The sequence below is a fragment of the Apteryx mantelli genome, chromosome 4, assembly GCF_036417845.1.
Source record: "Apteryx mantelli isolate bAptMan1 chromosome 4, bAptMan1.hap1, whole genome shotgun sequence".
In the NCBI taxonomy this organism is placed as follows: domain Eukaryota; kingdom Metazoa; phylum Chordata; class Aves; order Apterygiformes; family Apterygidae; genus Apteryx; species Apteryx mantelli.
The window spans coordinates 80,238,029-80,263,761 of NC_089981.1; the positions used below are offsets into that span (position 1 = coordinate 80,238,029).

The 25,733-nt window shown below is 38.3% G+C and overlaps 1 protein-coding gene across 2 annotated transcripts in view; it reads left to right on the forward strand.

The window, feature by feature from the left end:
• The first annotated feature begins 274 nt into the window (after positions 1-274).
• ADSS1 (adenylosuccinate synthase 1) overlaps positions 275-25,733 on the forward strand; it is a 33,565-nt gene continuing 8,106 nt past the window's right edge. Inside the window, exons 1-10 of one of the 2 annotated variants that reach the window (XR_001292290.2) lie at positions 275-544; positions 14,020-14,122; positions 15,805-15,867; positions 16,677-16,727; positions 17,081-17,147; positions 18,380-18,487; positions 19,922-20,003; positions 20,998-21,124; positions 22,321-22,475; positions 23,571-23,695. Coding sequence is in view for 1 of the 2 variants with exons in the window: in XM_013940822.2 (XP_013796276.1) it covers positions 362-544; positions 14,020-14,122; positions 15,805-15,867; positions 16,677-16,727; positions 17,081-17,147; positions 18,380-18,487; positions 19,922-20,003; positions 20,998-21,124; positions 22,321-22,475; positions 23,571-23,695 (1,064 nt within the window). In the remaining variant the exon portion in view is untranslated. The remainder of the gene's footprint in view (positions 545-14,019; positions 14,123-15,804; positions 15,868-16,676; positions 16,728-17,080; positions 17,148-18,379; positions 18,488-19,921; positions 20,004-20,997; positions 21,125-22,320; positions 22,476-23,570; positions 23,696-25,733) is intronic. The other variant, XM_013940822.2, reaches the window with a different exon arrangement.

The following is a 25,733-nucleotide window of genomic DNA, read 5'->3' on the forward strand; positions in this document are numbered from 1 at the left end:
CACACCTCAGACCAGTGTGTGTGTGTGTGTGTGTGTGTGTGCAGCTTGCTGTGCCACAGGCCCAGGCGCCTCAGACTTGTGTGTGTGTGTGTCACAGTGACACAGTGCGCGCGCGCGCGCGCGTGTGTGTGTGTCACAGTGACACAGTGTGTGCCCGTGCCCGCCCGGGGCAGCCGGACCCGCCCGTCGGCGCGGCGCGGCGCGGCGCGGCGGGGCGGGCGGGCGGCGCTGTTAAAGGGCGGCGGCGGGCGCGGCGCGGGCAGCGCGCGCGCGGCGGGGCTGGGCCGGGCTCGGCTGGGCTCAGCTCGGCGGGCGAGGCAGAGCGCGAGGCGACAGCTCCAGCCACCCTCCCACCACCACCATGTCGGGCACCCGGGCGTCCAACGACCGCACCAGCCACCCCGGCGGCGGGCTCAAGCGGGCGCGCAGCGAGCCGGGCGGTAACAAAGTGACCGTGGTGCTGGGGGCGCAGTGGGGGGACGAAGGCAAGGGCAAGGTGGTCGACCTGCTGGCCACCGAGTCGGACATTGTGTGCCGGTGCCAGGTGGGTGCCGGGCCGCGGCCGGCGCTGCCCGCCTTGCGCTGCCGCTTTCGTGCTCCCTCCCGCTGCTTCATTCTCCTTTCCCCTCGGCCCGGCCGCTTCCTCTCCCCCGGCCCGCACCTCCCGGCCTCCCCCGCAGCCCGGTGCCGGCCTCCCCGCTGCCCTCTCAACCCTGTCCCCCCCCCCCGCGCCTCCCTCCCTGCCCCTCAGCCCTGCGGTCTCCCTCCTTCTGCCCCCGCCGTGTTGTTACCCGCTTTCTCCCTGTTCCCCTGCGTCTGCCTTTCTTTCCCCTTTCCCCTTCCTTTTTTTTTCCTCTTTTTTTTTTTTTTTTCCTTCTCCCCCTCTTGCCCGCCCCCTCCCCGGCTCCTTATTCCCCCTCTCCTCTCCTTGCCCCCCTCCCTCGGCGTGTGGTGAGGCGCGGCCGTGCGCCAGGAGAAGGGCTGTGCCCCTCGCTCCCCCCGCCTCGCGTCGGCACGTTAAATGCCACTCGGGAAGAAAAAGCCCCGAACTATAAATATAAATAGCTGACCCTTCACGAGGAGCGACACCGGATCCCGCCGCTTGGGGCGGGCCCCGGGGCCGGGCCGGGCGGGGGCGCCGGCAGCAGGTGTCAAATGGCGGCTGGGCCGCGCCGGGGCCTGACCCGAGCCGACCCGAGCCGCCGGGCCGCTGTGCCTTTTAACTGCCCCTGTGAACGTTTCGGTAAACTTCGTGACTGCGTTAACTTGTGTTCAGCTTAGTTAGTACGTAATGTGAAATTTATTTATTACTTTGTTTTATTTTATTTTTAAATGCATGATAGCTAGTGAAAAGTGCCAGATATCCTTGAATCGGAGATGATATGGCCAAGGACACTTGTGTAATTAAGTATATCATGTAAATAAACATTGTCATGCGCGTTAAATAGTTCGAGCATGGAGGAAGTATTCTTACTTGGAATGTTAAACTTCCAAGGTCTTGAAATCACCTTGGGGAGAGGTTTCCCTGCAAGTGTTAGCTAATGAATATGTATTACTGGGACTGTAGCTACTTATTTATTTATTGCTAGGAGTTTAAACCAGGTCTTATAATCACTCGGGGGGGGGGGGGGGGGAGAGACAGAATTGAAAAGTTTAAGCTGTGGAGAAACACTTCATATAGGCCCCACTCACACAAATGCTTCCTAAAGGGTTTAATGTTACTACTGCAAGAAGTCATTGTGGCTCTTCGATCATCTTTTGAGATGCCCTGAGGCTGCTTTCAAGATGAGATTTGCTGTCCATCCAGGGAGTTAACTTACAAGCACGGTGCCCAGGTGCAGCCTCAGAATACTCTTTGGAGGATACAGCACTGTGTGTGCCTGAGCAGGCCGGGAGGGATAATGTGTTGTTAGTGTGGCATTTGATGGCTTAATATGCTGCTAGGCACATCCAGATCAGCTTTCTGTAGCCTACTGCTGAGACCTGGGATGGGTGGAATGCAGGTGGATCTAGGAGAGCTCTGGACTCTTCAGAACAGCGTTCAAAGATGCACTCAGTCATCTGCACTCAGAACACATGCTTGAGATTACAATAGGATTAGTAATGCACTGATTTAACAGAAATGTTTTCAGGATTAGAGTTTAGGGAAGAATATAAAACCTTTGAAAAAGGAAATGCAAACAATGACTTATTTTTGAGTGGCAGAAGTTACACGGTTTACATGAAAAATCAGCTTGTTTTAAAATATTTCAGTGCATTTTTTTTTTACACACCTGTCAATTTAAAGGATGCTTTCTAAAAAGATGCCATTTTAATAATGCATTGTAAAAAACTTATTGCTTACATTAAATAGCTATAGTCAAATGAAAATCTCTTTGATCTAATTTTGACTTTTCTTCTTTATATTTTTCATCTTTGGCAATAACAAGTATTCAAATCCCTTTTATCTCTGTTTATCAAGTATTTCATATTTTGGAAGCCAATCATGCAGGTAGCTAACACTATATAATTTTACCTTTGTTAGAACTCAGAGGGATCTGGTTAGGTTAGTAAAGGTATGCATATACCTAAGAATTTGAAAAGTCATAGCTACAGTTCTTTCAGTGTGATAGTGGTAAGTGATTGATTTATTAGGCATAATCAGTTTGAGGGGGACTTTTTTAATAGTTGGTAATTGCATTAGTAAATATGTATTAAAACTAGAATTGCTTAAACAAGAAGCACTGAAAGTCTCATTATTAGAGGCTTTAGAGAAAACATCAGAAGAAAGTTCCATCAGGAATTGTTTTTGTATTAGACTCTGATGATTGACTAGATTCTTTTCTGATGTTTTGTCCACTCCATTTTTTGAGATGGTTATGGAAATGTTGTTCAACAGCTATACTTCTTAAGAACACTAGAAAATGAATAACTAAAAGTGGGGATGCTTGTTTATATCTTTTAAAACAATGTCTCATCTGTATTCATTCTTCATCACAGTAGGATGCTCTTTGGTCTAACATTTTTATAGAGCCTCTTTTCCTATTCTGAATAGAATTAAAATTCAGGGCTAAATCTGAATTTCAAGAGCCTTCTAAAAATAGTAATTCACCAGTATTTCTATGAAAGGAAGCGTAATTTTTAATAAACGTTTCTCAAGTATTTTTAGCATGTGGATTTAGTGAGAAAGTCTGTGACAGCTAGATTGAAACAGAGGAAATGAAATGGTATTTCCCAGTATACTGTAAAGAAAGGCAAGTAAGTAAATAGGAGTAGGGATCCTTTGCAGGCAGAGGGAAAGTTTCCAAATATGTTAAATAAAGAAAATTCTGCATTCGTGATTTCACATGAATGGAAGTCTCAAATTGTTCATCATGTTTCAGTCTTTCTCAATACTTATGTTGTGTCCCATAATTCATTTCATTTTTAATATTAAAGGAACTGACATATTTAACTTCATGAGAACTTAGAAATTTAATCTAAATATGAAGTAATTGATTTCAGTGGGGCTAGCACTTCACCTGTATGTTCTTCAAAATCAAGCACTCCTCATGAAGAGGTTATTTCAATAAGGATAAAAGATCTTTGTTCATATGTTCTCATAGATTAAGCAAAGCAAAACTTTTTTTCAGGCTACTTTCATTAAAATACCAGATACATGGGAACACATACCCGAATAAACAAGCAGAAAAGGTACTTTTAAGTGAATGAATGACTGCAGACTGTTTAGGACAGTTAGGTAACTGACTACGTTTATTCCAGTTAGGTTATTAATGGAGACCAACCAAAACACTTTCCCTCTAATTTTTACTTTCACCAAGCAAAGACATTCAGAAAAAGAGAATGAAAAAGGGGCTAATATTTCTTCCTTATTGTGGCATAGAACTGTCACATTTGTCCTATGCAATACTTTAAATTCCTACTCTGTTTTCAGGGAAGGATACAGTCAAAGAGTTCACCTGAAGATGTTTAAATACAGAGGGGTGTGTGTAAGGCTTTTAACTGATTGAATATCAGGCATAAAAAGGGAAGTTGACTTTTTTGTATCGCCTATCATATTGTTGTAAAACAAGAAGTCCTAATATAAGTTTAAATAATTTGGTTACATAGAATCAAATTAATGAGGAAGTTTGACCTTGTTCAAAATGTGATTTCAGATAGTGATTTCTTCAATGACAGCTCTCATTCCAGCCATTCTTTTCTCACTTCACTGCCGTATGTCAAAAGTTACTTTCTTGTGTGGCTACCTTCAAGACTAGAGCTTGTGGCAGGTTGTTTTTCTACCTGTTTTTTAACTGGATAACTTCACAGATCTGGTTTAGAGTATGACCAAGGTGATGGACCTCCAGAGGCACCTCATAAACCTGATCTGTTCCCCCAAAAAGTCATATGCAGAATTGATATAGTAGCTTAACATACTGTTCACAGATAACTGAAGATAGCTGGTTGGTCAGTTCTAGCTGTTTCCTTAAGAGAAGCTGGAACTGCATAAAACACATTCTTAATAATTTTCCACTGAAAATATTTGCTGTACACATTTTGTATGGACATGAATGGGAGAGGAAGTAGTATGCATTGTCATAAATGGTATGAGAAGTGCCGTGCATCCTTGCAAAGAGTGGGAAATGACTTGAGACACTCTCCTTCATAATATAGGTGTGTGACAAGAATGTCTAAGAGTTCCTGTTGTAATGAAGGGTAAATAGCATAAACAATTCTGCCCTTCCTGATGAAGTTTTCTTACACAGAAAAAGTCTTTTTAAATTTTTATTTTGTTTTCCAGCAAAACATCCAAAGACGTTGGAGGAAAATGCCCCATTAAAAAATTCTATAAAGATTTTGAAGGACAGGAAAGAGAAAAACATTTCCCAAAAGCTTAGTGTGTAAGGTACAAAAACCACTGCTACTAAATTCTTAGTAGAGACCCTGTGATAATCATCACTACATGTGGTGGATATGATTTCAGTTATAGACTGACAAAATAGTTGCAGCACAAATGCATGTCTTGCCTTCATTTCATACCGAAAGCAGTAACAGTGATTCAGCAGCAGTGGACTAGTCCAAGAGTTTTAAGACTTTCAAGCCTTGGTTTGGCACTGCTGTTCTAGTGCTGTTTATGCCAACACTAGATGTGTCAGACACATGATATTGAGCTTCTGGAAGTCTGGAAACAATCTGCCTGATATTATCAGCATTCTCTTAAGAACCAGCATTGAAGAAGAAATGCCAAATTATAAGATTGTGATTGCAGTAAGAATAGCTGTTAGATGAGAAGCTGGAAGCGGTCTTTACAGCTTAACAAACGTAATACTGAATGTGCTTTTATTTTTCCCTAAATATAGAGGGAACATTTGAAAAAAGTGTTTGTAACCAAGTCAGTCTGCTTTCAAGTTAAGAATGGTGTCAGTTTTATAAAGAGATCATCTCTTTTTTTTTTTTTTTTAGAGACAGAAGGACAAAAATAGTAATCGATGTTAATACTGAAGGAAACCCGGGGTGATTGAAACAGGTAACAGAAGAATGTTTCTATTAAGATGACTTCTGGTTGAGTAGTTTGCAGTCACCTGGACAGGAGAGATTTAACCAAATCATTGTATACCAAGGATGTTGAGTGACCAATTTTCTCGATGCCGTAGATGTTAGCAAATAAGATTAAGAAAGGTTAATCAATAAGAAAAGCCTATTAAAGTTCTGTGTTTGAAACATAATTGCAAAACCAGAGAATGGTCTGGGAAAGAGAGAAAGGAGGTGCCAAGCCCGTAGGGTACAGATAAGGAAATTGGCAATAGTATGCGACAGTGATTTATTTGATTTAGTTTCTTAATGACTTTGTAATAAATACCATAGATACTAGAAAATGGCACATCGAGGAATGTGAAGGAATATACTGTGGGCAAGCGATCAAATCATGAAAATCAGGCATGGCAGAAATACCAGGCGAGAGAATGTTGTCCTCTGTGGTGAAGATGGGAGGTAGGAATGCTTCCTTTATTCCTCTGTTACGCAGCTGATGTAGTAGGGCAAAGCAGGCACACGTTGTTGTGACTGGCCCTATTGATCTTGAGTTGCTGGCACTGTTTGCACTGGGATTAAATGAGGGCAGTTTTCTGTGCTGAGAGTATGGAGCTGCAGGGGGCTGTAGGCTACTATTTTTTTGTGTGTCTGTATCATGTGCTCTTCACCTTTAGGTGAGATTTGGCCATAATGTTTAGTATAACTTCTTCCTACTCATATAAACACTTTCATTTCCTAGTCATTTAGTGCTTATGATCTTCACTGAAGAGATTGACCTTGGAGTCATCAGTGTGCAGTGACTACAGAACTGTTGTTTTTGTTCTTCTCTAATGTTTTTTCAATAATCCTGTTTGCACACACACATGTTCATAGAGACACATTGTTTTGTAAGTAATTTTTTAAGCCTCCCTGCATATAGCCAGTAGGTTTTATTTTGCTGTTCAGTACAGAAGGGAGATGGTTTGTTGAGCATGAGCATTGGTTTCTTTAGTTACAGTAAAGAAATCCATCCCTTCCAAATCAAAACCCTTCTGTAGCCATCTATCACTTAAAGGCATCTTACCCTAAATTTTATTTTCATTTTGCTCATACATGCTTACATGCTACACTGTATCGTTTTAGGATTTAGAACCACATGGTGACACTGATTGCTATTTTAAACTAGCCTCTCCTTTGGATATCAGCAAGATCATCTCAGGGCCATCAGGATTATAAATACTGTATGAGAAGGTCAGGTTTAAAGTTTCGAAATCTCTACAAGAAAGCAAGCTTAATTTCCAATCCCATTTATAAAACCTAATGAATTTATTATCCTACAGAAGCATCAAAAGAAATCAGCTGGAAATTAAGATCAAATGACATCTGTTCTGTTTCATTCCTGCTGTAACTCGCAAGCTAACTTGTTTGTCATGAACTTCTTTACAGATATAAGAGAAGTTATGTTCATATCCTTGGATCACATTGCTTCCCACAGGGACATGACTACACATCTTCAAAAGAGAGGACTAAAAATGAGCTGACATCTATAGGCTGTTTATGTTTGACTTCCTTTATTTTAGGGATTCTGCTAACCTTAATCAGAAGGCTTTGTCCAGTATAGCATTTTGTATCAATATACTTTGAATTAATTATTTTCTTGGCATCATCTGCTGGAGTTCAATGTGTGTTTTATTGTTGTAGTGGTCTTTTATAGTAGAACTTTTACATGGTTTGACAAAAACTTACATTTAATTTGACAGAAAATAACTAAAGGTTAGGAGTGTCTAGTCTGCCCACACTGACTGCTGTTTAGAACCACAGTGGAATTAGAGGTGGCTTTTCAAGTTCATTTTTCAAATATTTAGGAAGTTCTAGGTCTGCCTAGATGTTAGGGTCCATTTTCATTTTTAATAATATTACATTACTAATGTAAAATATGACTGATCTACAGTTTAGGTTTTTACATTAGAAATACTTTGCATATTTCTTTAAAAGGTCAAAGACTTTGCTCAGCTCTTCTGAAGAGTACTTTTATTCATAATCATAGTGGTTATCTCCTTAGGCTGTAGAAGGTCTCTTTTCATGGGAATTAGGAGTTTCTGAAAAGATCAGTATTGTAATTAGTGAGGTGGATTTTGTTACTCTTATTAGACAGTGAGAAAGGACACAGCAGAACAGATATGAGAATCAGACATATCTGTTATATACAGCATTGTTCCTATTCAGAACTAATGTTGCAAATATAACCCTTGAAGAGTGAGACAAACTAGATTCGGCTGCTCTGTGTCAGGAGGTAAATACTTGCAACTCGCTCCAGTTCCTCGTCACTACTGTAGTTCTAAAAATCACTGCTCCTGGAGTTCTTCTAGTCTAAGTATATTTCTGATTATTTCCTAACCCAGCTCTTTCCAATGATTTGTGTTTTAAAAAATATATATATATATAGTTCAGTTTCTTGGAGCTGAGTTGGGGGCTATAGGTCATACTTAAACTGGAAGAAATTAGGTAAGAAAAACTTCTAGCAAAGGAAATTGGAGCAAGTGCTTGGGGCAGCAGCCTCCCAGCCTGAAGGTACAGCACTTCCAGTCTTCTAACAAAAGCTTTCATAAGCACGTGATTTTTTTTTTGTAAGGGTCTGAGTGTTCAAAGCACTTAATGCATTATATTTGTCTGGTTTGGGGGTTTTTTTGTTTGTTTGTTTTTAAACCATTGACAGTCTAAACTGATTTACCGTAGTATAAATAAGAGAAATACTGTGAAAGTCAGTAGATTTGTACTACTCTAAAATTCATGTAAAAGCCAGTTATACTGACAACACTTTAGCTACATTTATTCAAGTCAACTCCAGGAAATTACTAATCTAAATTAGAAGTAGCCATCATTTAATTAAATTTTAAAGCAAAAGAAGAAAGAGGAGAACTTATTTAATGGTGTTCTTATTTATTCAGAATCAAGTATGAAATACTATAAATGCAGGAAAAATGCTCAATCCAGATAAGAAGATGGAAGTATTTTATAGTATGTTTCATAGTATAATAAAAGGTGTTTGGCCTGCAGATGCAGTTACATGCCAAAAACTGCTGGTAGAATTGGTAGAGCTGGGATACATTTTATTAAAAGAGGTGGCCATGAATCATAGAATGTGTTTTCAGATCCCAACTTCCCCAAATTGTTATGTTGTAGCTGCCATTCTAATTCATAGGTTATAGATCCGTAGATTATAATGCCAGAAGGGATCATTTTGTTATCTTGTCTGACTACCAAGGACACAGTATTCTAGTAGCAGTTGCACCACTGCCAAAAGGAGAGGTAATACAATCTCTGTACTCCTACTTGATATTCCCATTTATACATACAAGGATCATATTAGGCATGTAAGCCAATATCCTGTAACTGTGTTCAGGGACCTCTATATACTTCCTAGCATAGAGAGCTCCCATCCAAAATTTGACCTACCTTTTTGTTTCTAAGTTATTTGTTTTAAATGTCATAACATATTATACATTCTTTGCTCATACCAATTGACTGTGGAGCTCGGGTTGCTGTGTACTGGTGGTTTACCACTCAAACAATATTTATGTCAGCTGCAAATCTTCAGTAATGAGTTTCTATTTTTCCCATGACATTGATTAACATTGTTAACTAGCAGAGGTTGAGAACTGATCACTACTGGGAACTGTCAGAAACATACCTGCTTGATGTTCATCCTCTGGTTACAGTTACATTTTGAAGCTATCAGTCAGGTTTTAGGGCATTTAATATATGCTGTGGTGATTTTCATACCAATCTAGTTTGTTAATCAAGTTATGCCCAGGCATTCTGGGGAGCATTGAGTAAATGAAAGACCTTGAAAGCAAAGCAGTGCAGTAACCAGTAGAAGCCAGCACTGTGTCTGGAAACGCTTCTCCCATCACCTGTGCCCAGCAGCCCAGAAAAGCCATACGTAAGTGCACATACACACACAGCTGAGTCCATAGGCAAAACCCAGCATATACAGATTGCAATCTGTTGCACGCTGCCTGGCTGTTTGGAGGAGGCAGAGATGTGTCTGAGCATCAGGATACACTTCACCCCTATTCAAACATGTGTAGCATGAGATTAAATGGGGGCAAATAGTTCCTGCTGCAGGTGCTGAACAATGTCATTATGGCTCTGAATGGAAACTTTTTGTTTCTGCCTTGGGAGGTTTCACCTTCAAAGAATAGTAAAAGTGTGTGTGTGTGTGTATTTGGATGGATTTGTTGCATGGTGGTTTTTGCAAGTACTACTAAAAAAAAAAATTAGACTGCATGTTCCTCTCTGCCAACCTATTCATAATAACTATTAATTCCTTGAAAGATAGTATTTATACATGCATACAGTTAACACTTTTAAGATGTGATAGCTTCTCAATGTATTGTACTGATACAATGTTTATGTCCACGTACTATAGAGCTTTGAGATGCGAGAATCAATTATCACAAAAAGATCACCACTTCAAAAGGTTGGAAAAGCATATTATAAATAAACCACTGTACTAAAAAAAGTAACTGCTGAAGAAGACAAGTATGATTTTTAGAGGCCTGGAAGAGTGCAAATGATGGAAAATACATTTATCAAAATCAGGTAGATCAGTGGACAGTGCTATGAGGCACAGCAGAAATGCTGTGAGCTGGGCCTGGATATTAAATGGAAGCTCTTTATGCAGAGGCTGCATTTGAAGCAAGGGCCAAGCAAAGAAACCAAAAACTTCTTGGTCCAAGTGGAAGCATCCTGAGAGTCTACAAAACTCTGTCACTGTGTACATTAGTGCTGACACGGCTTTAATGAAATACCATTTGAGAAGAGAAAGAGTTTACAAGGTTGCGGTATCCCAGATAGTTTTCTCCATCTTCCATCATGTAATCGGATTAAGCCCATGCAAGCTAATGTGGTATATTCATCTAATGTATCAAATGCAAAAGAGTGGCAAACTACACAAAAATGAGTGTAATCAGGCCCATCCAGCCTGAGAGAACATAAATGAGAAATTCTCCTTCTCTCCTGCTAAGGGGCAGCATCTTTTCTGTAACTGTTTGAGGCTAACTGATCCTGTCTCTCGCTGTCAAATATCTCCTTTCCACATGGTGGCTGATCACATGGCCCCTGACTTGATTGAAGAGCTTCTAGCAATGTTACAGCCATGAGACTTAGCCAATATGTTTAGCATTCCTACCAAATGCAGGCCCACATCCAAGGCTGTGGATGGGTCTCTGCTCACCTCAAGCCATCATTTGAAAGGTGATCCCACTCTAAGCAAAAATCTTGAAACGTTGCATTTGGTCTGAGCCAATTCCCCCCTTTCCTAATCATGCTGGGGGTTGAGTAGCTGTCCTTGTAAATTCTCCTGTTCTTTTGAATTGGGGACTAATTAGATTCAGTTCTGATTTTTGCCTCCAGCAGTATGTTTAGTTGGAGCAACATGAGGTTTGTTACAGCCTTAGAATCAAATTGTGCTACATATGTCCACTTTAGAAAATAAGTACCTACTATTACCAACAAAGGTTACCAAGATATATTTAATTAAAGAGATGAATGCTGCAAGCATACAGAATGTACAGTTGTCTCACTGATCTAAGTTGAGATGTGGATATCTATTCCCTGTCAGAGCCAAAGCTCAGAGCATTCAAGAATTGATATTTCATTCAGGTATCTCTCTGGAAATGCATTTCAATACTTTATATGGCCCTCAGCCTTTGGGCTTCATTTGTACTTTGTTAGCAAAAGAAATGGCTCATATAAACCCTATGTTGACTCTCAGAAATTAGGTAAGATTAGCACAGAAAAAGATATCTGTGACATCTGAGGTATCTGACTGCTAATATGCTGCTAAATTATCTATGAAGCTGAACTTGAGAAATGTATTTCATGAAGATGACCAGGTAATAAATAAAGCAGCCCATCAGCCCAGATGTATGTTTTGCATGTTTGATCATATCTTTGGGGCTATTCAATATTCCATTACCATTTTAATTATATTAGTAGAAATTTAATAAATTCAGTTGTAAAAATATACTCAGAAAACACTGTTTTAGGAAACACAGACCAACAAGGGTAGCATATAAAAGCAGTTCCAGAGCTGTCAACACTAGCTTTAAATTTGAAAAGTGCTATTTGGTAAGATCTGTCACTGAATTCTTGGTTTAAGTTATCTGTCCAGCGGGACTGAAAGTTATTCCAAAATTTTAGCAAATACAGGCTGCATGATACCTGCTGATATTTCTGTGCTTCAGTTTTTTTTTGTTGTTGTTGTTTTATGATGTATGCCAGCTTTCAGTGCTGCTAAGGACTTTAAATTAATGCCCCTTTTTAAGGATTTGCTAAAGAAAGGGACAGCGTTTGTTTGGATATGAGTTGTTCAAGAAACGTTTGGAAATCATAAACTGTCTTTTATAAGCACTCACACCCTGGTATATCCCAACTTCTAAAATTTTAGCATACAAGAAGACACTGCTGACTGTAATTTAGGAGTGGTATTATCTCAAATTGTGAGTCCTCAAGTCTGATCTCTTATTCATATTCCCGTTGATTAATAAAAGCAGAGTATAACTATAGTATTAGCGACAACTACTACTTTGAAGGAGCCTGGTTCCCCATTTTTTCAGGAAATGTGAAAATTGGTGTTTGTAGTAGAGACTGTTAAGCCAGATGGAGTTCATTCTTTTAAATTTGTCATTCATCTTGTATAGGCAAGCAGAATAGGAAAGCTAACTGTCTCAGAAGCAGAAGTTATGTAGTCTCTTTCCCAAGCCCTATATTTCTATAATAAAATAAGCTAGTGTTTCAACCATTGCAGTCCATCCAATCCCTGACCTCTTAAATATCATGTAGAGGAGTCTCCTGCATGATTTTTTAGCCTGCAAGATAGTTTGGTACCTTTAACTAAATCCCGATTCTTACAACCAGCTTATTATATCAGAGAGGCAAGCTAAATACCCAAGAAGGTTTTGCTTTTTTCAGTATTCTCCAGACAAGTTATAACTCTTCATTAGCAAGACACTTGGGAGTCCTTTCCAGCCAAATGATCACCTATCCAGCAGTTTCCTAAATCAAATGAAATTTGTGCATGCCTGAATTTTCTATGTGCTGAGATATGTCTGTTACAATTTGTAATCAGTCCTTCTGTAGCAGCTTATCTTTCTAAACATCATTGTTGAGCTCTAAGCTTCCAAAAGTTCATAATTACTTTTGTCATATTTAAAGGCATATTTCTTAATGTTTCCTTCCATCCCTCTGCTTTAAAAAAAAAAAAAAATCGAGCTTTTCATAACCTACATCTTTTATTTGCTTTATGTTGTGACTAGAAGTTTCAGCATATATCCACATTTTGAAAGGAACATCAGTTGTTGTTTTCTTGTGTATTACATGCAAACAATTAAATGAAACTCTGAAATAATGTGTTATATTATCAGTTGTTATGGCTAGGTATCCTTTCTAGCAGAGTTTGCATATAACAACTCTGCTCATCCAGGCAAAGCTCTTCGTTGTTTGCAAATTACCATTTCCAGTCACAATCTCAGTTCTTATTTCAGTAGATTCCACCATTCCAGACGTGTCTACATCATTCAGACTTCATATCAAATTCACTAAGATTTGTAATCCTTTTTAGAAAATAGAAGGCCTGTAACACCAAAGCAGATAGGTGTCAGGTTTCTCCAACCTTATCAGTAGAAGAAAAAGTTTTGTCACTGCAAAACATCTACATCCAGAAAACTGGTTCTTTAATTTTTAAGCCTCTTTGCTGTTCCTGTTTCAATCAATTCATAACCTTGATTTATCCACCTCTTTACAAGCTTGCCTGTTGTCTCATCGTCCTCTCTTAAAGACCTTTTGGAAAGATCAATTTCTTGAGGAAAATACCAGCTCCACTCTTAGGTTTGGTAGATGATCATACAAGGTGTGAATTCCAGCAGACTCTATAAAAGTTGTTGAATTTTTGCTGTTGTTGACTGGGAAGATCCTCCCTTGACTGGGAGATTCTGTGAAGCTACAAAGGCTACACGTGCTCCCAACTTTATAAAGACCATCCATCTTGAACACCCAGAGAAGCATTAACCATTTTGTGGGTGGGCAGGAAGAGCTTCCACTCAAAGGAAGATATTGGGTGTTGTAGGCTTACCCCAAAGACATCACAATGCACAGAAGATGCTTGAAAAGGACGGGACTGTGTAGGCACATGAGGCACTGCTTCATGGTTGGTAGTTACGTTAAGTTTTGTTGCCAGAACACTTCAGATCTTTTTTAGTTCCCTCTGCCACTATGCATTTGCTCTGCCTCAGTCCTGCCTTAGCTTCATGGTATTAACCTGCTTCCCAATCCTACACAGTGCTGCTGAAATCTTCGGGCCATATTGTCCTGTCTAAGCCCTTTTTACAATACTGCAGTGTATCAAGAAACTATAATAAGGTGGAGAAAACAGTGACCTAAGACATGAAAGCATGAATAAAAAAGATTACCTTGCCAAATCATTTGCTGAGAGTTTGAAGTGGTGATGTAAGTCCATTAATCTTGTGTTTCTTTCTGTTGCAGGGTGGGAATAACGCAGGCCATACTGTGGTTGTTGATGGGAAAGAATATGATTTCCACCTATTTCCTAGTGGCATAATTAATCCAAAGGCCATTTCTTTTATTGGTAAGACACATTCTGTACTTACTAGAGGAAATAATGTGGTGGGTAGCTGCAACTGCAAAAGCAAGCAAAGGAAAACTTACAGATAATTGTCAGTAGGATTTGCTTTAGCTTCAGCTGTTTGACTTTTGTTTCACCACTGCTTTAAAGTGAAGAGTTATTCTACATTCAGTGTCATTTTAGTCTCTTACTAGAAAAATGAAAGTAAGACCCCTCTTTTCATCTTGGTCTTTCTTGTTATACTTCACAATACAAGTTTGAATCCTGCCCTCTACTTGCACATTCCTTTTATACATTCAGAAATATGAATACTCTACTTTGAGGACACAAAAACTAGCACTTAGACTAAAAAAATAATACTGTATAACTCTAGCTTTTCTTTCCTGACTTTCCAGAAATAGGCCCTAAGATGCAAGGATCTGCTTGGAAGGTCATCCTTCAGTTTCTCTCTTTTTGCTCACTTTACCAGCTCTTTAAGCTAATGTCATATTTTACTGTAATATTTGTATCATAACATCAGGTTGCAAATGGCATCGTAAAAAAGTTTGCATTCCTTACTGGACATTGCAAGTCTAAATTCCTAAGGTTTTACTTAGCCTTTTTATGAATAAAGATTATCTCTAGTATAAACTGCACCTTTCGCAAGGCTGGTCTAAAATATAAATAAATGGATGCATAGGTTTTACCCCAAGTTTGGTAAGTCTATTTCTCCTCAAAGAAATTGCTTGTGGTATTTCAATAATCTATGCTCTTTTGTCCTAATTATGTATCTGAGTTTGAAAATTTGGCACTGGGCATTAAGAGTGTATTTAAGTGATAGGCAAACTGAAATGTTATACTTGTCCAAAATTAGGATGCTTTCTGAAAGAAAAATTTTTTACAGAATATGCAAGAAATGAATGTAAGCTTTACTGAGTCTCAGATCTCTAGTTCCACTTTTGTTCCATTTGGTGATTTCCAAATAGATGATTGAAATATATGAAACAATTTTGGATTTTTTTTCTGATAAATATTGTGTATTGTCTTGCTTTCCAATTTACTCTTCTGTCAATTAGCAAGGAATAGAAGTAAGTTATCCTAAATTTAGGCTGCAAGAAACTGTTGCGGGTATTTCTGATGTTCCCAAGAAGGAAGTAGCAGCTGTTTTCAGCCCACTACATCTAATCTTCCACATCTCATCAGTATGCTGTGTATTCCTTGTGGATTTTAAATTGTAGTTCAGTAGTAGGGAGAAAGCATTGCTGATGTATTACAGCACAATTTTGAGCTAAGTTTAAAAAATAGGTGAATACAGAAGAAAAATACTATAACCCAGACTTGCCAGTGTTGTAAGGCCACTGATTTCTTTGAGCTTTCACCAGTGAACAGCTGAGACTAAAGGCCTGGTGCAAAGTCCACCACAATAAAATAAAAGGATCCACTTACTTCTGCTGACTTTGGAGCAGGCCCTACACTCGAATCTGAAATAAGCAAGTTCTATATTTCTGATTTCAGCAGGCTTGTAGCTATTTACCCAAAATGAAGATTTATCTGTAAAAGTTCTCAAGAGCACTTCGTGGGAAATGTGAGAAACCTAGTCTTACTTTTTTTAATAAGATTGCAGACAGCAAGTGTTTAAAGGCATTACGTGCTAAGAATGGGTATTTTACTTCTTGCTTTAAAATAAATCATTTATGTTCCCAAAGGTAATGGAGTGGTTATCCATTTACCAGGCTTGTTTGAAGAAGCTGAAAAGAATGAAAAGAAAGGTTTGTATCGAGCAATTTTTAACCTTTCCTTATAATGGCACCTAATTTAAGGGCTTTTTTAAACCTTCTTTTCTGACAATAAATATTCAGCACAATAACATTCTGGATTTTAAGTAATGAAGCAAAAGGTATTAAAAATATTAAATTGTTTTGTAGCCTTTAGACAGATTTTCAAAAGCAATGTTTTCATGAAATTTAATGGATTTTATGACATTTTGCTACCACATTAGCTAGAAGATAAAATCCTGATGTTTATGGCAAAGCTTCCCTTGATCTCAAAGGTGAAGATTTAACTCAGAGTTTCTTTGTCCCAGTTTCTGTGCCCAAAGATAAACTCTGTTAGCCCTGCTTTGAGCAAGGATTTGGACCAGATAACCTACTGATGTCCCTTCAAACTTAAATTGTTCTGTGTTTCTATATGTAAATTCTATACTTTCTGAGATACAAACAGAGCTTAAGTGATTTATCACATTAATAATTAAGCAAGAATCTTATTTCCTTAAAAAAAGAAAGGATTCATCTTGTTCAATTTATAAGAAATGTATGTGAACCATATCATTCTGTCACTGTAAAGAAAAACTCCATAACAAAAGGAGAAAGCTGAAAACAATAAAAATGAAAAAAGTTTATTATCAAAAACATTGCCAAAGTTTGATATTCACCTATGTTTTATCCATTTTGTCTACAGTATTCTTAACAAGAAGCTATAGAAACTAGAAGAAAAATATAGAAAAACTAAAAGTAAATCTCCAAGTTTGACCAGTCAAAGCAGCTGAAATCAGAACACTTTTCTTTATATCTTCTGACAGGTTTAAAAGATTGGGAGAAAAGACTTGTTATATCAGATAGAGCACATATAGGTAAGTGATGATTGAAGGGGGAAGAAAATTCACAAATGATAGCTTAGCTCAGGCTGCTAAACTACATTATCCTGTAAAGCAGTCGTGTTTGATCTAATAGGGTTTCTTTCTAAGTTATGTAGCTGAAAAATAATATTGGATTTTGTACCCTCTAAAGAATGACGTTTTACATGTTTTCACAGAGTTTTAAGCAGTACTAACTCTGTTTTAACGTGAGAAGGCCTATGCACTACCAGTAATAACAAAGGCTGTGCGTTTAGTCTTGAAATTATAGATGTCCGTGATTTCAAGAAGAATGTTCTTCTCCTTTCTCCTTTGGTCTCCCATTGTGTCATCTGGGCTTTCTGTTGCAGTGTTTGACTTTCACCAGGCAGTAGATGGGCTCCAGGAAGTACAACGTCAAGCACAAGAAGGAAAAAAGTAAATATTTTCAGCATCTTAATTTCATTAATAACTATGCAAAATTGAAAAATGGATATTACTTTGGAAAACAGAAATATAATATGTCTGTAAAAAGGCTTGCTGTTGTTATTAATTCTGTGGCTTTTTTCTGCTCCTGCTTATGTTAGTGAAAAAGCTCTTGAGGTATTACTGAAGGCAGGATCAGAACTCTTCCGTATTTCCATTTTCCAGTTCTCTGCACCACACACAGGCATCTTGAAATTCCTATTAAATCCTCAAATTTCATTTCCAATAAAACGATGCTTCCAATTCAGTTTTTATCAGAATAGTGATGCTTTCCTGAATTGTGCCTGAAGTGTTGGCAGGATTAGGTTCTGTACTGGTAGCCATTTATTGCTTATTCAGTTACTCTTCATGGTGATATTAGTTTCTATTTTAATTTAAATGTTATATATTAGCACACTATGTAACTTAGCATACTTTATTATTATGACTTCTGAAAGAACAGAGGTTTATGTGAATACATTTGTCTACTTTTCTGTTAGTTTCCTATCAATTTTTGATCCTGTTGGACAATTTCAACCAAATTTAAGACAAGTAGAGATCTCAAAATGACTATATTTCTAAAATGCATGTGAAAATAGGCATATGAGTAGGGAAAGAGCTCTGTTTCTATCCTCATCAAGGTAAAGGCTGCAGTAAGAGCTCATAGGGATAGAGATGGTATGAATAAAGCTTCAACTGGAGTTTGAATCATAGTAAACAAAAAAGACTCAGCTACAAGATTCAAAGCTATAGGAAACCCCCGTTTCATCTGTCTGATCACTCACAAAACTGGTTATTGTTTACAATGTTTACATGGTGCTGCAACTGTGAAAATGTGAGAATTACATTTTGTTCCTGTTGTTTTTTATGAAGGACGTGGAAGTACTACAGTATAGCATAGTAATCATCATTACTGTATAATATATGTATATACACAATTACTCTCAACTAAGCTTGTCTCAGCCTAACCCAAGGCTTAATCCTTTACTGCATACCGTGAATGTTAGCAATATTTGTGCAAATCTGCTGAAGCATAAAAACTGACGTATATTTATTAATAAAAATTATAGAGCTTTAGTGGGTTTTTTTAATTGTCTCAGAACTCCTGCCCAATATATAGCACATTGAAGAGTTTTAATAAAATTACTTAGCATAAAGCATATTTTTGCATATGTTTATTTGTTTTGGGGCTTCTTTTTAATTAGTATTGGCACAACAAAGAAAGGGATTGGACCAACATATTCTTCCAAAGCTGCACGAACAGGTCTTCGAATTTGTGACCTCCTTTCCGACTTTGATGAATTTTCTTCAAGGTACAACTATTTTCACTCAGTAATATATTAAAGAGTAATACATTTTGGATAACAGGTTTGCTTTTTAAGGAGATGTTTTTAAATTTGCATAAGAATTTTGTGTATAAATCTTCTAGAAGGAGAAGAAAATTGGAAAGAATGTGTGGCTATTTCCTGTACTTCATATGGTCTGTCGTCATTTAAAATGAAATTTTGTACATTGGGAAATGCTCTGACTGAGATATCAAAGTTCTGTGTACTTTCTCTTTATAGCTGTCAGGATATGCACTGTATAATATAAACTGAGTTCTCGCCAAACTCACAGAATCACAGAATGGTTGAGGTTGGAAGGGACCTCTGGAGATCATCTAGTCCAACCCCCCTCTCAAGCAGGGTCACCTAGAGCACATTGCACAGGATCACGTCCAGCGCGTTTTGAATATCTCCAGAGAAGGAGACTCCACCACCTCTCTGGGCAACCTGTTCCAGTGCTCTGTCACCCTCACAGTGAAAAAGTTTTTCCTCATGTTCAGATGGAACTGTCTGTGTTTCAGTTTGTGCCCATTTCCTCGCGTCCTGTCGCTGGGCACCACTGAAAAGAGTCTGGCTCCATCCTCTCGACACCCTCCCTTCAGATACTTGTACACGTTGATAAGATCTCCTCTCAGCCTTCTCTTCTCCAAGCTAAACAGGCCCAGCTCTCTCAGCCTTTCCTCATAAGAGAGATGCTCCAGTCCCCTAATCATCTTTGTGGCCCTTCGCTGGACTTGCTCCAGTAGTGCCACATCCCTCTTGTGCTGGGGAGCCCAGAACTGGATGCAGTACTCCAGATGTGGCCTCACCAGGGCTGAGTAGAGGGGGAGAATCACCTCCCTCGACCTGCTGGCAACACTCTTCCTGATGCACCCCGGGATACCATTGGCCTTCTTGGCCACAAGGGCACATTGCTGCCTCATGCTTAACTTGGTGTCCAGCAGCACTCCCAGGTCCTTCTCGGCAGAGCTGCTTTCCAGCAGGTCAACCCCCAACCTGTACTGGTGCATGGGGTTATTCCTCCCCAGGTGCAGGACCCTGCACTTCCCTTTGTTGAACTTCATGAGGTTCCTCTCCGCCCACCTCTCCAGCCTGTCCAGGTCTCTCTGAATGGCAGCACAGCCCTCTGGTGTATCAGCCACTCCTCCCAGTTTTGGATCATCAGTAAACTTGCTGCGGGTGCACTCTGTGCCTTCATGCAGGTCACTGATGAAGAAGTTGAACAAGACTGGACCCAGGACTGACCCCTGGGGGACACCGCTAGCTACAGGCCTCCAACTAGACTCTGTGCCACTGATCACAACCCTCTGAGCTCTGCCATTCAGCCAGTTCTCAATCCACCTCACTGTCCACTCATCTAACCCACACTTCCTGAGCTTGTCAAGGAATGTTCTTTATAGAAATCATGTCGATGTTTTACAGATTCAAAAATCTGGCACAGCAGTACAAGTCAATGTTTCCCACGCTGGACGTAGATATAGAAGGACAATTGAAAAAGCTAAAGGTAAGGACTTAACATTTGTAATGTTTATTCAGTGTCAGGAAAAGTACAATGGAAAAAATTAATATTTATTTTAATCGAAAAATGTAAACAGAAGGTATACCTGAACTATTTCTTATTAAAATAATTAATTAATTAAAATGAAAAACCACATATATTAAGGAAATACATATTGTCATTATTACAAAACCTTTTAATAGCAGTAGATATGTTTTGTAGTAGAATGTTATCTTAGTATGGGCATTAAATAGATGTTATGCTTGATATAATTATTAGTCTCATGTAATGTTTTACTTTTTCAATCTAAGATAACTGTTTTGTATTAAAGTAGTAAAGAGAACCCAAGGTGACACCTGCAGTTAGAAGTCTAATTTGAGCCACAACTGAATTCTAGGCTGTCTGAGCTTATTGAAGAATTGTTTGTGGAAGCTGTGATATAAGAAGATGGTGTTATAAGAATATCTTCTTATAAATAAGTTCAGAATAGTCATTGGTAAAACATCTTCATGAATATGTAAGAAAAGAGTATGCTAAAAAATAATCTCTTTTCTTTCACAAGGTCTGTCTGGTACTTGTTCAGAGCCAACACCTTACCTTTAAAGATATTTTTAAATATCTGGACATAGTAATTCTTTTCTTTTGGAGCTTGCATTATTTCTAAGTCCTAGTCTCATCTATATATTCCTTAGTATGTCTAGACTGTAGTCGATAAACAAAATGAGATAGGTATACATCATCTCTGTGAATAGAAATGGTACAGAAATTATGGCATTCTAATAACAAGTCGTGTTCTATGTGAGTGATTGAATACCTTCATTTGTTTTTTAATGGAATATGAGCTAATTGTTTTATTTTTCAGGCAAAATACAGTTAATGAAGCTGGCATATTAAGGTTATCTGCATGTTCCCTATTTCAAAAGTGATCACAATGTTCTCTGCTTCTAGCCATTCAGCTAGCATTATTTGGGGAAGCTGACATTTATAATCAAATTTGCAGGGGTATGCTGAAAAAATAAGACCCATGGTTCGAGATGGTGTCTATTTTATGTATGAAGCTCTTCATGGCTCCCCAAAGAAAATTCTTGTTGAAGGAGCAAATGCAGCATTACTTGATATTGACTTTGGTAAGTTAAATTATAAAGTTGATTTAACTCCTAGGAGATTAGTTTTATTTTGTTATGCCTTTACATCTGCTTTGGAAACTGTAGGAAAATAGAGACACAAAATAATCTTTAATGGGAGCAAATCTCCCAAAAGTAAATCACAATAAGCCAGAGATTTTACCATTAGCAGGATTAAGCACTTAGTGTTTAAATATTGATCTTACTGAAGTTTGTCCCAGTGGGGTTGAAATTTCACTCTAGCTATTGTCTTTATTGCATATAAACTTGTGTGCACACAGCCACACAGACCAAGCACCCATTGCAATGCTGCTGAGTAATTCCTCTGCAGTGTGCGTGTGTGTGTGTGTGTGTGTGTATGGGGATTAAACCCAGTGCAGGTAGCCTGTGAACCTGTCTTCTTTAGTTGATCTCTGTTGTCTTACCAAAAGTCTAATTAAGCCACCTGGTCTCCATGAAGATGGAATAAAGAACTGGGGAAATGCTCCAGTCCGAGGAGGCCGGATATTAGCTGCAGATATTCAGAGCTACTTGTATAGAATACTGGGACTGTCAAATTATGACCTTTATGCCAGGCTGTCTGTGGGTGTTGCAGAAATACTTTCTGTGATACTTTGTGATACATAGGACTGTGAAAAAAGCTTTGCACAGCAGCAGTACCAGATTGAGTTTGTAATGAAAATAATATCAAGATCCTTTTAAATTTCACCATTATGGGCAGCCCTCAAAGAGATTTGCAAAGGATGAATGCAGAAAAGCTTATGCATAGGAACAGATTGCACATACTTGAGGAAAGTACCACCTTAAGTATAAGAAAGTAGTATTTTTTCCTATTTGGCTGAGTGAAACTTCTTGATCACTAAAAATGTGCTTATAGAAAATGCAATGGTAAGTCCATTCTTTGTGTGGAAAAAGTCCTTCATTTTGAGGGTGATTCTGTGGAGTTTCAGAAATATAAATACATATCATTCACTACAGGAGAAAGCAAGCTGGGGAAAAACAGCTCAGTTTGTTTTCTTAAAAGCAGAACGGGTGTGTGTAGTAAGGAGAATTTACCTTGCTCTTTGGCTGCTTTTTAAGTTTACTTTAGCTCCTCATTGCAAAACATACAGGTGAAAATCTCCTTTGAATTAATAAATGAAAGTCTTTGTTTCCTGTCATTGCTGAAACGTGGTTGTGCTGTTTTGTTTTTCTGACAGGCACGTATCCTTTCGTGACTTCATCGAACTGCACCATAGGCGGTGTGTGCACTGGACTTGGTGTTCCTCCCCAGCATATTGGTGACGTGTATGGTGTGGTGAAGGCATATACAACTAGGGTGGGAATTGGAGCCTTCCCCACTGAACAGATTAACGTAGGTTTAATGTTACAAAATGCAATATATATAGTTGCCAAGAAATAAGGTCAATGGAATAGAATGTTTTAATAACAGGGTAAGGGTTTCCCACTGACAAATAAATGCCATAACAATGCCAAGCAGTCTCACTCATGAAGACTGTAGAATTACCTGATGAACTTAAGGCGTTTGTATTCAAAGGAAGGAAACACCAGTGTGATGACGTTATATTACAGATTGTATTCCAGGTGCATTTCAGTGGCAAAACCTTGTCATAGGCTAGAACTGTGAATGCATCTCAGGAAAGCTTAAATTACATGATGCAGTTCTGTGCTTAACAGCCTGTATTCCAAATGATTTGTAGAATAAATTTGGTCTGTACATCAGCCCAGTCATGCACAAATTGGTCAATAAAAAGAAGAGGGAGAGATTTTGATTCTTTTAAGCTGTATATTGTATTTTCATTATCAAGAAACTAGAAAGCTCAAGATATTGATTATGAGCTATGCACACAGAATTCTCTAGGTCACTGATCTGAATCTGATTAAAGGATGTAGTCACTAAAATCCATTTTCTAATGGCTGCAAATGAATTGGCGACATCTTTTTGTTTCATGAATCGTAAGAGTAAAGTTTATTTCTTCTTAATTCTTTCTACACTACAAAAGTTGCCAACCCAAAGGGAACAGATGGCATTCTCATACTGTGGTAGTACATAGGAGTCCTAGCCATGGCTATTGATCTTGTCCCAAGAATTTACAGTCTGAACCCAAAACCAATAGATGCCTAAAGACCAGACAAAGAAAGTAAACACAGACTCTTAAAAGAAAAAACAGGGCTGAACTGACAAGGAAATCTTTCTGTTGGATGAAAAATGAAGAAAGGGTCTCTCTGGAACATGAACCAGACATATTTAATAAGTGTTCTGGAAAGACAGTGGCTGAGATATGTAAGTAGTGACTGAGATACAAGGGCTTTACTCTCCAACTAAGTCCCCTTTTAAGAAAACAGAACTTTTTTTTTAAGGAATTGACCAACTAGTTTTTTCTTGCTATTTGTTTATTACTTCTACCTATTTTAGTGAAATGCCACCAGCATCCTTTTTATCTTTTAGGAAATTGGAGACCTTTTACAGTCCCGTGGCCATGAGTGGGGAGTAACCACAGGCAGAAAAAGACGCTGTGGCTGGTTAGATCTTGTCATTTTGAAATATGCTCATATGATCAACGGATTCACTGCGTAAGCATCACAGATTTTGCACTACATTTGGAACTGATTATTTTGTGCTTCGCAGAATAAAATATGTAGGTAACATTAATGAAAATCCAGTAAAGTTTTACCTTTTAAGTAATAAAATAATTGACAGTGGGCAACTGAAAATTGTCTTACTGATAATAATATCTATCTGCTAATACATTTTTTTCAAATCAAGTAAAATGACAACATTATGATAATGCTTTTTTTATGATTTCATTTTGCTTACATCAGTTGACCAATACAGAATGAATCAATATATCAGTTAGTTTTCACTAAAATGGTTTACTGTAGTGCTGTTGATCCAGCGCGTTCATATTCACTTATATCATGATTTAAAGTGCACTGATTTTAGGCTTTTGTTGACTCTAGTGGATCAGGCTTACAGAACTAAATTCTGCATTATTTACACATACTACCTCCTCAAGTGAAACAGGTGGGATGATGCAGAGTGTTCAGGAGCTGGCCCAGCTTTCATTCCAATCTTGATAGGTCCATTTATCTACAGAGGTGTATTCTAATACTGTATTGTAAGAGTTGCTTTTAGTGGGCCGAGAGTTGGGACTTAGCAAGTTGTTGGGCTGGTAAATTATTTTATAATTCAAAATATATTTTAAATTGCCAGGAAAAAGTGGCTGTTTAAAGGAATTGTTTAAGTGCATAATGCCATCAAATTAGCTTTTGTCTAATGCTAAAGATATGAGCTGAAATGAATAACTATCATAAACTGTTAATTTAAAACTAATAATCTGCCTTTTTGGATAAAGTTGAAAAAGTTTCAGTAAAATTCTGTTCATGTAAGGTGTAGACTTACACATCCATTCAGACAAACATGTTCATATATACAAACGTGAACCTGGGCATTTTGCTAGCTTGCAAATTGCAGCCTAACTGGTATTGTTTTTACTAATAATCTTATAAAGGAACAAAATACAAAAAGATCTTTGTGCATTATTTATCAAAAGGCTTTTAAAATAATTTTTTACTAAGCTTTGTATTTTGCTTTAACTTACACAGCTCTAGTTTATGTGGAAATAGCATTAGGAAGCCATTTTGTTTCCTTCTGTTTTATTGATGGAAGCGTAGCAATTGTATAGAAATGAAACTGTGTCAGCTCTGGTAACTATGACATTTAAAAAACAAGTGGAGATGAGGCCTTCAAAAAAGGCAAAAAAAATCGCTCTATGCTGCTTCTTTCCCAAAAGGCCTTTTATTTTAATCTTTGCATTCATTATATCCTTACTGAGCAAAAAATGTAACATTGACAATATAGGTACATACCTGGCTAAATCCTTACCTATTAACATTTTTACCAGCCAAGGTCTGGCATATTGTTTCTAGAGAATTTGACAAGTTTTAAAATGCAGTTTTACTTTGATCAGTGGTCGCTACAATGTTCTCTTGATGTTCCATTTTTGTGTCTCAATATGTTCATTCGAAAGATGAAAAAGGTTCATTAAACTGCCGACACCAATAGCTTAGCCAGAGTACTGGAAGTCAAACTGGGGTCTTTCCTACTGTATTTCATACATGGTTAGCAAGCCAGATTATGCTTGCAGAGTCTGGTTTTAAAAGTGGAATTTAGTAAATAAGTCTGTCTCATAGCTGTTGTGAATCTGTAGGAATAACAGGAATAATTAATAGTAGTGAGATAAAGTGACATGCCATTGTATACACCCAAACCAAGTTCAATAAGCGCCACTTTACATAGTCACCTTGCATTTTAAAAGGATATAACTGAACACTGTGCACCTGTATGAGCAGCCAAGCATTTAGAAATCAATCTTTGCCCTCAGGAGCCCCAGATCCTGGAGGCAAGAGAGAAAGTCTGGAGAGAGGAAGACTTTCCCTTGGTGGAGGAGGAGTGGGTTAGAGATCATTTAAGCAAACTTGACACCCACAAATCCATGGGCCCTGATGGGATGCACCCACGAGTGCTGAGGGAGCTGGCGGACATTATTGCTAAGCCACTCTCCATCATCTTTGAAAGGTCATGGAGAACAGGAGAGGTGCCCGAGGACTG